At 36.5% G+C, this 12,520-nt stretch overlaps 1 protein-coding gene and 1 long non-coding RNA gene across 6 annotated transcripts in view; both read left to right on the forward strand.

Moving 5' to 3' along the window:
- Positions 1–6,236, forward strand: part of LOC137652104 (soma ferritin-like) — a 13,369-nt gene extending 7,133 nt beyond the window's left edge. Inside the window, exons 2-5 of one of the 3 annotated variants that reach the window (XM_068385307.1) lie at positions 749–932; positions 4,658–4,882; positions 5,432–5,518; positions 6,057–6,236. In XM_068385307.1, the coding sequence (XP_068241408.1) occupies positions 749–932; positions 4,658–4,882; positions 5,432–5,518; positions 6,057–6,155 (595 nt within the window). In that variant the 3' untranslated portion in view covers positions 6,156–6,236. Of the gene's footprint in view, positions 1–739; positions 933–4,657; positions 4,883–5,431; positions 5,519–6,056 lie in introns of all 3 variants that reach the window. The other 2 variants (XM_068385306.1, XM_068385308.1) reach the window with 2 other exon arrangements.
- A 3,996-nt stretch (positions 6,237–10,232) lies between these two features.
- LOC137652473 (uncharacterized) overlaps positions 10,233–12,520 on the forward strand; it is a 32,525-nt gene continuing 30,237 nt past the window's right edge. For all 3 annotated transcript variants that reach the window (XR_011046319.1, XR_011046320.1, XR_011046318.1), the window contains exon 1: positions 10,233–10,379. This is a non-coding gene — a long non-coding RNA (uncharacterized lncRNA). The remainder of the gene's footprint in view (positions 10,380–12,520) is intronic.

The raw sequence follows: 12,520 nt of genomic DNA on the forward strand, positions 1-12,520 counted from the left end.
AGAGCAGTAGTAGGAACAACAACAACAAGAGCAGCAGCAACAACAACAAGAGCAACAACAACAACAACAAGAGCAGTAGCAACATGAGCAACATCAACAACAACAACAAGAGCAGCAAGAGCAACAAGTACAACAACAACAAGAATAGGAGCAACAACAACAACAACATAAAAAGCCATTTCTAATCCACTACACGACATAGTCCTAAGACATTTCTTTATCAAGTCTTGGGTTTGGCCAGTTTTCATCACCACGCTGGCCAGTGCGGATTGGTGATGGTGGGAGACTTTTGTCTGTTCGCTCATAGCAAACCAACCTAGTACGGATGTCCCTGACTAGAACAGCTTTGCTGATCATGGCGAATACGCAAGCCATGTCACCAATGATAATAATAATAATAATAATAATAATAATAATTGAAAAGCTCAATTGTAAGATAAATGCAGTTGAGGCAGACATTATTTTCAATGGAACCAGCTTGAAAGGTCTGCTGTCGAAATAATAATAATAATGATAATAATAATAATAGAACTAGAGTGAATGAAACAAATGAAAACTAAACAATGAGATAAACACTAGAAAATAACTAGATTATCATACACTTACCTCGAAACAATTTGGGCTTGTACAGTAGCATCATGCTCCTCCAACCAGGGTTGTAGTTTAGTCATTGATAATAACAATTATAACAATTTACACATAACCAAAATAACCAACATTGACCCCTTATCCCTCAAAGTCATTACAGATTCCGAAGTGACCAGCCTACCGAAGGGGAAGATGAGGAGGAACCCCATCACCACCGGCATGATCCCTTCAGCACCATCATACCAGTTGCCAGATGTCGCCACAATTACAACGACAGGACAGAGACGGCTATCAACCGTCAGATCAACTTCTACATGCATTCCGCTTACGTTTACAACAGTATGGTAGGTCGTAGATAGCATTACGCTTTGATAGCATTTTAACAGGGATAATAAACGGGTAGGTTTATACTTTTCGATGTCGTAAAGTTGCCAGATGTCGCCACAATTTCAACGACAGGACAGAGGCGGCTATCAACCGTCAGATCAACTTCTACTGTCTACATGCATTCCCCTTATGTTTACCACAGTATGGTAGGTCGTAGATAGCAATACGATTATGATAGCATTTTAAAAGGGATGATAGACGGGTAGCTTTATAATTTTCGAAACCTTTGATTTCAATGATGAAGGAAAAGCATACAGCTTCTGTAACTTACAATGCTCTCGCAAAGCATAAATGGCTAGCAGATCTTTCTTTCGACAACCTCTGTAGTGTTTATAGCTCATAAAAAAGGCTAAAATGCAAACCGCATGCTATAACGTTTACAATGCTTCCAAAAGGCTAAACTTACTGACAGGTCGTTGCTCAGACAGCAACTATAACGTTTACGACGCTTCCAGAAGACTAAAATTACTGCCAGATTTGTTATTGCGACAGGAACTTAACCCGTTGAGTTGCTATCATTATTATTATTACTGGCTAATCTACAACCCTTGCTGGAAAAGCAGGATGTCATATGCCCCATAAGAACTCAATAGGGAAAACCGCCCCGTGAGGAAAGGACATAAAGAAACCGATAGAATAGTGCGCAATAGAACTCTAACCCAAGACAGCGGAAGACCATGGTACAGAGGTTATGGCACTACCCAAAATTAAGGAAAATTAGTTTCATTTTGGAGTGTCCTTCTCCTAGAAGAGCTGCTTAAATTATCTTGAGAGTCTCTTCTACCCTTACCAAGAGGAAAGTAGCCACTGAACAATACAGTCAAACTGAGTCAAGTAGTTAACCCCTTCAGTGAAGAATAACTTTTAGGTTGTCTTAGTCATACCAGGTATGAGGGAAAGAGGAGAATGTATAAAGAATAGGCCAGACTATTTGGTGTAAGCGTAGGCAAAGACAAAATGAGTTGTAACCAGAGAGCGATCAAATGTACCATCTGGCTAGTCAGAGGACCCAATAACTCTCAATTGAATCCTTCATACATGATTTGCCTTGCGTCTCAGCGGCTAGAGTTACAGTTGCTGATTAACTTAAGTAAACCTCCTGTGGGCTGAACTATAAAACTCCAGAATTTCGGTTTTGAACGTCCCCTCGTCGCCAGCTTCCCATTTTGGCCTGCAAACAGATGTTTATTTTGCTTTGTCAAAAAATGACCTTCGATGCGAAATTGTTTCGGACTCCTTGACCTTCAAAGCCTGTTGCAAGATATGGTCTTGCACGCAATATCTACTGAAAAAAAAAAGAAACAAAATGCAAATACCAGTTCACTTGCACAAACATTGAAGGCCACCGACTACGCCACGGAAAAGAGAACTTGGAGGTACCACAGAGAGAGAGAGAGAGAGAGAGAGAGAGAGAGAGAGAGAGAGAGAGAGAGAGGGGGGGGAGACTAAATAGAAACAGTCAGGGGAAGGGGAGGAAAGCCTAAAGGAACATTAGAATGTTAAGGAATATCTCTGAACATATCTATAGGCTACGAGTTATGATTAAATGAAACTGGTTTATTTGCACACATTCTTTTAAGCAAACAAGAATATGGGTCTAGTTCAATATTTACAATCCTTTACTAAATTGAATACAGGGTAGATTTTTACCTACAGTTGCAATATTCCTTTTATACAAATATTTCTTTTAATGTTCCTAGTTGAAAATATTTTTGAGAAGAATAAAAAAAGAAGAATAAAACTAATACCTATGAACAATAAATGTCTTTACTGACAAATTAAATGTATTTATATATACTGTTACCCATACAGAATCTAAGAATATACATATAGGTTGTTTATATACAAGCACGTAAGATGACTATTATATCCTTTATCTAAATTACCTTATTTATAAATGTATCTTTAATGTGTTGCAGGAAGATCGTACAACAGATTTACATTAGTTCGATACTAAAGAATTGATTATATAATTTAATCTTCAAACGTGTTACTCTATGGCCCTATCTCTACATAGCCAATGGAAGATCTAGTCTTAACGACATAAAAGAATCCAAAATTTGTCTATTCAGACATAGATGGCCTTCAACTTGCAATATATTCTTGCATATATTAAAAGCCAGCCTCGTAGAACAGATCGTTGGCGACAGTCATTTCTATTAAACGACCTTCAAAATAGAGTTCGAGCCTACACCCAACCACGGTCTAGGTATATGCCTAGAGCCCTAGACCGTGCGCCCATCATCATAGATTCATTCACTCGTCAAACCTTCTGCTCTCTCATCGAATTAAGATTTCATTGCAATTAATTGAATTACTTGTTGATAGTTAGATTTACGATTGAAGTCACCATTGCTGTAATGAATTACAGTAAATAAACAAAGAAACAAATAATAAGTAATGGTTCTCATCGTTTGACTACATTGAAAATATCGTGCAACCCAAATTTCTAGTTAGGACAGACATAGCATCATTTAGAATGCAAAACAAAAGAAAAATCCCTAACAAGAAAAAAATAAGCAATAAACAAAATAGTAAAATAGGGCATATCTTTTGCATACTGGTCCTGGTTTCATGTTATGAGCCCGGAAAGATTTTTTTTTCTTACTCCATAAATTTCTTTTAACTGCTGTAACACGTATGAGCTACATAATTCATTCATATATCTCGGGGCACATTTCTCGCTCTCATGACTACAGTCAGTTTGTGGGATTGTTTCAAATATGTCAGTACAGTACTTCTTGTGTTTATAACATTTAAAGCTGTATTATTATCTACTCTACCTCTCCGATTGAATCTAATTTCTAATTTCAGTTTCGCTTCAACAAAATATGTTTCATATATTTCTAACCGGTTCATACATCAACGCACTCTTCCATTTATTTTCTTCAAATATAGAATCTAAGGAAATATATTTCCTTTTTCGCAATTATACTTAAGAATCTTTTAAATTATATTCCTCGCAATTAAACCCTTTTCAGAACATATTCCAAAAATTCATATCCGCCAAGCTACACTAGCTTCAGTGTCTCCGAAAAACCTCTTTCAAGCTCTCTTTTCCAATATATTTTACATTATATCGTGTTCTATTGTCATCCTGAATTTTACAGACACACTATCCTAAAATCAACACATTTGCATTCTTTCACGCTTCCCAAAGACTATTTGAAAGGGCCCACGTCACCCGTCACTCACTTGAGACGCATTTACTCTATTTATTTCTTATTTAATGCCTAAATATGCGATAAGTGTCATCTACCAGAACCCTTCACATTTAACTTACCATCCAGTATCTTCGTTCGATCGTTTAAGAACGCCTTGCCTATAGCAAGACACGGGCTCTTGCACTAGGGCGGCCCGTAAGAGAGATCCAGTATCTGCACTGTCTTTTTGCAACATGAGAACGGTTTATTAGGTTTGAACCATACACCCTTGGCCAAACTAGCAAGAACGCAGTTTTTCCAGCCTCTTATATGAATCGAAGGCCTAACCTACCCTTGTCTATCACTGTCTAATGACATTTCTTTTCCCCAGGGGTCTCACAATCCTTCAGTGTGTACACATTCTATATACACATATATACTGTGTGTATTTCTACAAGTGTAAAGTATTCATACTTGGAACAAATGTGTTATATGTTATAATGATAAAGATTCATCTCCCGCAACGCTTTCATTCACAGGCCCACTACTTTGGCCGCTGTGATATCGCCCTGCCTGGATTCCAGAAGTTCTTCGAACAGATGACCACAGAGCAGAGACAACACACCGAAGCCCTCATGAAGTACCAGAACCTGAGGGGAGGTCAGGTCAACCTCCAGCAGGTCACAGCCCCCACCACAAATGACTGGGGTACGGGTTTGGACGCAATGATCCAGGCTCTGGAGCTCGAGAAGACCATCAATCAGGTGGGCATTGCCAAGCAAATTCTGATAGCCATTATATAACTCCCCCTTTCTACCTCTTAAGGTAGCCAGATAAACACACCACATATACTTACCCTTCCCCCCTTTAAGGTAGCCAGGTAAACACACCCCAGAGGGCTATTAGGGAGCCGAAGTCATGACCTCAGTTACCGTAGCAACGGCCAAACTAGTTCAGCCGTACCCTCTTCAGAAGAATCCTCGTGCTTTCATCATAATGCAATTGATTTCCTACTTCTCTGATGACGAAAAACACATAAAGCTTGATAAAAACCATTGCAATTCAGATCACACACTGCCCTTGTCCTTTTCAAATGGTATGATAACTGGAAAAATAAAGTTAATGAGTGGTAGTGTTAGAACACGGTCAAGTTCCTAGGTCTGTGACCGCCTGAAGCAGCTGTAGTGAACCAGCCTGTGGTAATGTGATGTCAGACTTCGGCTCCTGTATTTGTCTTACCTTAAGCTTCTAAGTGTACTGCTCAAAACGATTCCTAGATTCTTAATCCAAAATCCCTTCCGGTTCCCTTGCAGGAATTGCTAGAATTGCATATAGTGGCCATGCAACACGATGATATCCATGCGGCTTCTTTCATCCATAGCACTTTCCTCGCGCCTCAGGTAACAGTTTAAAACCATTCTCTCTCTCTCTCTCTCTCTCTCTCTCTCTCTCTCTCTCTCTCTCTCTCTCTCTCTCTCTCTCTCTCTCTCTTAGATAAATCATAAATGATAACTTATGACAATATTTTATTATACTAAAGATTATAGGAGATTATGGGCATAACAATATGCAATTTTAACAATTTCTGTTTTTTGTGCTTTTGTACACTTAATTTGCATGTGGCAAAACATGAAATACATCTCAGTCAAAAATAACTATTCAAACGTCAATGTGCTTTCTTCTATTCGGAAATACTTTCCACATTATTTTAAAATATGTAAGTGCTTACGTAATATCACTCTGCATACATGCGTTTGTGTGTATGCCTATATAGTTTCATTCCTCATAACATACCCATTGCTAGATTTCCCTTGCAATAAACACCTTAAATTTTACCATTCAATGAAAGATTTTTATTTTAAAATATCCTTAGTCATGTATATAACCATATCGTAATGGCCAGCATTAATTAAAATGTCTTTTACTGTTTCTTTCCAGGTGGAAAAGATCTTTACCATCAGCCAGTACATCACCAACTTAGAGCGAGTGGGGCCTGGCCTGGGTGAATACATGTTCGACAAACTTCCGCAAAACTAGTTCCCGTCGAGCTCTTCCAACTGCCTAGTTTTAGTGAATTTCCAGACATATTCTTCTCTTTACACTTAACTTTGGGTGTTCTTCCAGATAAACACAATTCTTTTCAAGATATCTACAGAATAAAACTCTTCTCTACTAGACTGTTGACTTGCCCTGCTCAGACAAAAACAATCTTCTCTTCAACTTTGACTATTTCCAGTAACCTTCCAAGCAAACATTCTTCCCTTCCTGTGGGCTTATTCCAGGTGATCTTTCTTGCAAAACCAGTTTTATCTATATATGCCAATAACAAAATGGATTATATTATCTCAATTATCATTTTCCTAAGTTATTCATCTTCATCGATTCTGGGCCTTCGGTACCTAAGATGCGCATTGCGAACTTCTTATTTTTAAGGCGGGAGTTTATCCCAAGAAATAATCCTCTTGAATTATTTAATTTTCTTACAAGAATTTATCCTAAGAAAAGGTACTTCTGAGTTATTTAATTTTCTCACAGATGTTTATCCTAAGAAAAGGTACTTTTTGAATTATCTAATTTTCTTACAATAATTTATCCTAAGAAAGGGTACTCCTGAGTTATTTAATTTTCTCACAGAAATTTATCCCAAGAAATAATCCTCTTGAATTATTTAATTTTCTTACAAGAATTCATCCTAAGAAATGGTACTCCTGAGTTATTTAATCTTCTCACAGGAGTTTATCTTAAGAAAGGGGAAAGTGTACTCTTGAACTGTTTAATTTTCTTACAAGAATTTATCCTAAGAAAAGGGATTTCTTGAAATTTGATTATCTAATTTCTATACAGGAATTTTCATTTAAAAAATTCCTCTGGAATTATTCTATATATATATATATATATGTATATATATATATATACATATATATATACTGTATATATATATATATATATATATATATATATATATATATATATATATATATATATATATATATATATATATATATATATATATATATATATATATATATATTCATAATAAAGAATTTCCCAGAATCCTTTATTCTGTCTTGGTTCTGACTGTGTAAATCTGATGTATGTGACCGTACTTTTCCGAAACATTATCACTTGAATACAAATATTACACAGTACGGTGTCATTTCTTGTTCTCGGTTACAAATAACATATTTTATATATGTCTACAATTCCACATAGTTCTTGCCTTCTTTGAGTATATTATTAAAAAGACATTTCATTAAGCACATTAATGTTAGCTATAAGTAGCCATGGATGGTCTATAGGCTTATTTGCTATATGTATAAATAACAGATGTGGCAATGATTTAGGCAAGTAGTGTAATTACCCACGATGGAAATTTATTAATGTTGATTCTCATTATATGTATAAAAAGAATATAACTATTATAACAGATGTGTTGTTTTAATCAATCCTTCATCGTGAGTCCGGTGGTAGTGTGAGATCGCCAAAATATCAAATTCGAAATATGACATAAACGAAGAGATGTATAACCTATGGGAACTTTAGTCTGGAGAAACGAAAACTATTGGACTAAACTTAAAAAAAAAAACCGTAATCTTAACTGGAAATTATCCGTAAAAATATAGGCCTTCTGATCTCAACCGTATTTCAGTAAAATAGAGGTGACCGTTATTTGTATCCTACTTTGTTATTATCTTTTATGGGTTAGTGACTGTAGTATCACTTCTTAACGTCAATATATCCGTTTTTAAAAAAAGTTAAATGCCTGGCAACATTTATTCCAAAGTTTTTTCCCGTTTTTTTACGGCAAATTTTTAACAGTGTACTGTTAACGTAAGAAAGATATAATTTCTACATAAACAATTCAATTGTTTACACTAAGTAGCCTACTAAGTTTAAGAGATTCGTCCGCAAAATTTCTTAAAAGGCAGCTTGTCCACAAACCACGATCATTTAGTGTAGAACAAATATCCAAGGCTTTTGGGGTATTTAAGAAAAGGCTAAATCATCATCATCATCTCCTCCTGCGCCTATTGACGCAAAGCGCCCTGTTAGATTCCGCCATTCGTCTCTACCTTGAGCTTTTAAATCAATATTTCTCCATTCATCATCTCATACTTTACGTTTCATAGTCTTCAGACATGTGGGCCTGGGTTTTCAAATTCTTCTAGTGCATTTTAGAGCCCAGTTGAAAGTTTGGTGAACTAATCTCTCTTGGTGAGTGCGAAGAGCATGCCCAAACCATGCCCATCTATCCCGCTCAAAGAAGGGGCGATGGAAATTTCTCCAGAGTTTTGGAATTTGAAAAATTATTTTGAATTGAATGTGTAATTATTGATGTTTGAAAATAATAGTGTGCTAATTAAACACAGCTAAGGATGACAACAGTAGCTGGTAAGGGGGTTTAAAAGTTTATGATAGTGTGCTAATTGGAGACAGTGAAGAGAAATGGCAGAAGTCAGTAAAGGTGTTTTCAAATGTTTTCAAGGAAAGAAGGTTAGGAGTAAATGTGACAAAGATTAAGATTGTGTAATAAATGGAAACTATGTAGGTGGATTGACGAATTCTAATATAGATGGTGGAGAATTGGAAGTGGGTGATTCAAACAAATATTTGAGAGTAAGTAATATATTTACAAATTTGTGTTTCACATTTTACCCAACATCTCTGATTGACATTGTCTCTTTTGTTACTATCAGATTCATAGTGTGGGTTTCATCTGTCTTAAATCGTGATTTATTTCATTATTCCACAATTTCTGTCATTTACATATTATATGCTATTCCCTTTGATGCATGTATGAGCTAAATTCGAAATTTATACTGTTTGATATGGATTATGCAATGAATCTGGGCACTGGAATTTCAATGGATAGTCGTTTTTAGACGATTTTATATTCTAAAAGTAATTATCGACACCATTGGAAACTACAAACGTTGGTGAAATTATATTATTTCAATGACCATACTCAATATTCATAATGCAGCTAAATTCTTAGCTCTAGGACAAAAGTTTAAAAGAAAATGAGACGTGGGAGTCTTTTTATCCTGAGTAAAAACCGAGAAATAACACTTCTCTGAGCCTGAGGGGTAGAGCAAGCAAGTCCTTTAAATTCTTAAATTTCCAGAGACAGAAGCAGGGTTGCCAGTCGTACGATAATTATAGTACGTGTACGATTATTTTGGGTCCGGTACGATGTACGATACATACCTAAGGTATAAACAATGTAGTTGTGTGTGGGTTTAATTAAACAATTATACTAAAATCTTTTGAAATAAGTCAATCATGTAACACCCTAATAATTATATTGAAACTGTGTACGATAATTTTGGTTGAAAAACGACAATTTTAAGGCTCATGTACGATAATTCAGTCGAAATAATCTGGCAACCCTGGACAGAAGAAACAAATGTCAAATGTGACAGTTGCAAATAAACATTCATTGTGTGCAATAGTTGTGTTTTCACTCACAGGCATTGTTACCAGTTTCCCAATGGTTTTTAAGAAGATTTTTTCGTTGAATTTCCTGCCATTAACAAAGTGCCTTCATGCCAGAAAGGATGTACAGCTCCAGTATGCTATTTGTCGGTGCTTTGGTTCTTCACCATTATATTGCATATAACAATCTTTCGGTGAGTAGTACACCGCATTTTCTAGCAGTAGCCTACTATATTTTATATATTATATATTTGTCCTTGCTTGTATCGAAATATTGTACTAATGCAGTTTTGTGAACAAGTGGATGCACCAGCATAGAGAACGGAAGTTTCAATCCCGTTTTCTATACTGATTGTATACGCCGTTTTTAGCTACGAGTTTTAAGGGATTCTATGGGTCCTTACTTATCAAGTGTAGGAGCCTATGGCATGCTGCTTTTCCAACTAGGTTTGTAGTTTGGCTAGTAATAATAATGATAATCATGACCATAAAATAATAATGATAATTATCATAATCATAAACTGCTAATAGGTTGGGCAAAATGTCTTCGTTTAATCAAGTAAACAAGCAGCATACGCCATCTGTTGACACCACGACGTACTAATGTACATTTCGGTCTTCCCTCGATTGTGTTTGACTTAGACCTCCTTGTAGTTTGACACTCTTTTAGAGGTATTGGCGAAGATGTCATTTAACTTATTCTTAACATCTGTGAATTTTGAAGAAAATGGTGTCATATTAAACTACTATCGTATAGCCTTGGAAGTTTTAAGTATAATTCTATTTGAAGACTGATTTGTTTAGTTTATGCAAGACTGACTGTTGGTAAGTGGCCTAAACAGAATAGTAAATTCAGTGGTTAAATTTTGTTAGACTCCCACCCACTTTAGTTGTGATTAATATTTCTTGAGGCAAAAATACTGTATTATTATAGTCATAAACTTTATTACTTGTCAGGTCAATTTAATTGTGTGCAATCTGTTGTTTATCTCTGTCTGAAGTACTATAATATGATACTAGTTTTATGAGTTACAAAATCTTAAAATTTAGCATCGCCTTGCCATGGGTGAAGTCGATAGGGAAGCAAACACAGGGATGAGGGTTAGTCTTACGGTAAGCTAAGGACATGGCAGTTGTATGGGTGTTCAAGGAATTGTCAGTTCTATTGTAGTTTATTACAGGGTAATGTAACCTAGGGAAAAAGCTACTACTGGTTTCTATAGAAAAAGGTCTGTTAGATTCTATGGGTTTAATGGTGCAAATTTCTCTGGTGTAAGGAGCGTTCTATTCTTTTCTGCTTGAGGCAAGATATTCGTAGGCACTATCTTAAGGTGATACAGAAGGGTGATTAATAGAAGTGCTGTTAGCAAAAAGATTGGTGCTCATATACTAAATGCATGTTGTGCAACAGTGCAAGAGCTCTCAATGCTAAGCACATTATCTTGAAGGCGGGTTTACATGGTCGAACGCGGTTGGACAGGTAAGTGTTTGAAGTGATGTTCGAATGTGTGAATGGGGTATTCATTTGTGGAACGGTTCAAAGAAAGTCTGTTCATTGTCCTCAAACCTTAGGCATTTGTGGCTGACTCCACCTCTTCGAACAGTCTGACAAGCAGGTTCGCCAACCGGGTTCTACGAACCGTAACATCATGTAAACCCGCTTTAGATCCTGCTGCATGAAGCCTAATCGTATTAGTGGCTTAGAGTGGGAGATTATTTGGAGTAATGAAGTGCAGTTCCAGTATTGATGCAAGAATCATTAGACTGTACTGATCCCAGGAAGAATAAGAACACACCTCTGGGATGCTTTGCAGAAATGTGAGAGTCTGCTGAGCAAAATCAGTAGTAGTGTGACTTCAGACTCAATGATTCAGAACTTAACAGAGGAGTCTTAATCCCCGAGGATCAGAAATTAGCCTTGATGCTTTTGAGGTTCTGACCTCAGAATTTGAGTGAACACTATCAGCTTTTTCTAGCTAAAGCTCCCTAATAAGTTTTATGCATTGGCCAAGATCCTTTAGGGTTGTGGTAGCTTATTGGAAGCAATTTGCGGAACCGGGGTTTGAGATCTGTGCAAGTTCGATAGTGTCTTCTAGCGTTTGCAACCTCGCCATCCTTGTGAGCTGAGGACAGGGTGTATAAGGTAGCCTATAGGTATACCTGCGGTATCATCAGCAGCCATTGCCTGGCCCTCCATGGTCTTAGCTTTGGTGGGAAGGGGGCTTGGGCACAAATCATATGTATTTAGGGTTGTTCTCTAGAGCTTTGCCTTGTCATTTGGCTCTGTTATTCATGAGTAACGTTTAAGCCTTTAAAAATCCTTCGAAACCATCATCGCATTCAAAGTCTTCTAGTCTTTTCCTTTGCAAATCAAGATTAACTATGCTCTATGTAATTTCTCAATGAAGCAAAGGTTAAGCTGTTTTTATTGTCAATCTCCTCTTTAAGGGGAAGCGTGTAGTTGCCTACTTTAGGGTCACTGGGGTTAACTTTGCCTGGCAACACTTGAATATCGAAATGTAGTTGCTGCTAAAATATTGTAAAGTATTTTGTAAATTGGAAAATCTTTGTATTTTGTATTTGAAAAGCACAAAGTTTCAAATATGAAGTGCCTGATAAATTACCAGGAGATGAATAACAAGCAAGGGACATTTGACAAGTGGGGGCGATGTGTGTTAGAAATGAATAGGAGTCACATCATGAACATTAAAAGGTGAAATTTTTATGCTAACAGAGGGAGGGGTAATACTGATTGAAATATGGTTCCTAGCCTGATAAAACGGAAGCATTGCGCTCAACTCTCTTCACTTAATCTTGCTCCTTTCTGACCCATGCGTATTTAACGTAATCTAATAAAGTAAAGCCTTGATATAAAGTATGACCATTTGGGAATACAGTTCGTTGAATTAGTCATTAAGTTAATGTTTTGTTTCGAATAAGGCTCTCTTACTAGAACATGTGCAGTA

Source organism: Palaemon carinicauda, chromosome 13 (assembly GCF_036898095.1).
Source record: "Palaemon carinicauda isolate YSFRI2023 chromosome 13, ASM3689809v2, whole genome shotgun sequence".
In the NCBI taxonomy this organism is placed as follows: Eukaryota; Metazoa; Arthropoda; class Malacostraca; order Decapoda; family Palaemonidae; genus Palaemon; species Palaemon carinicauda.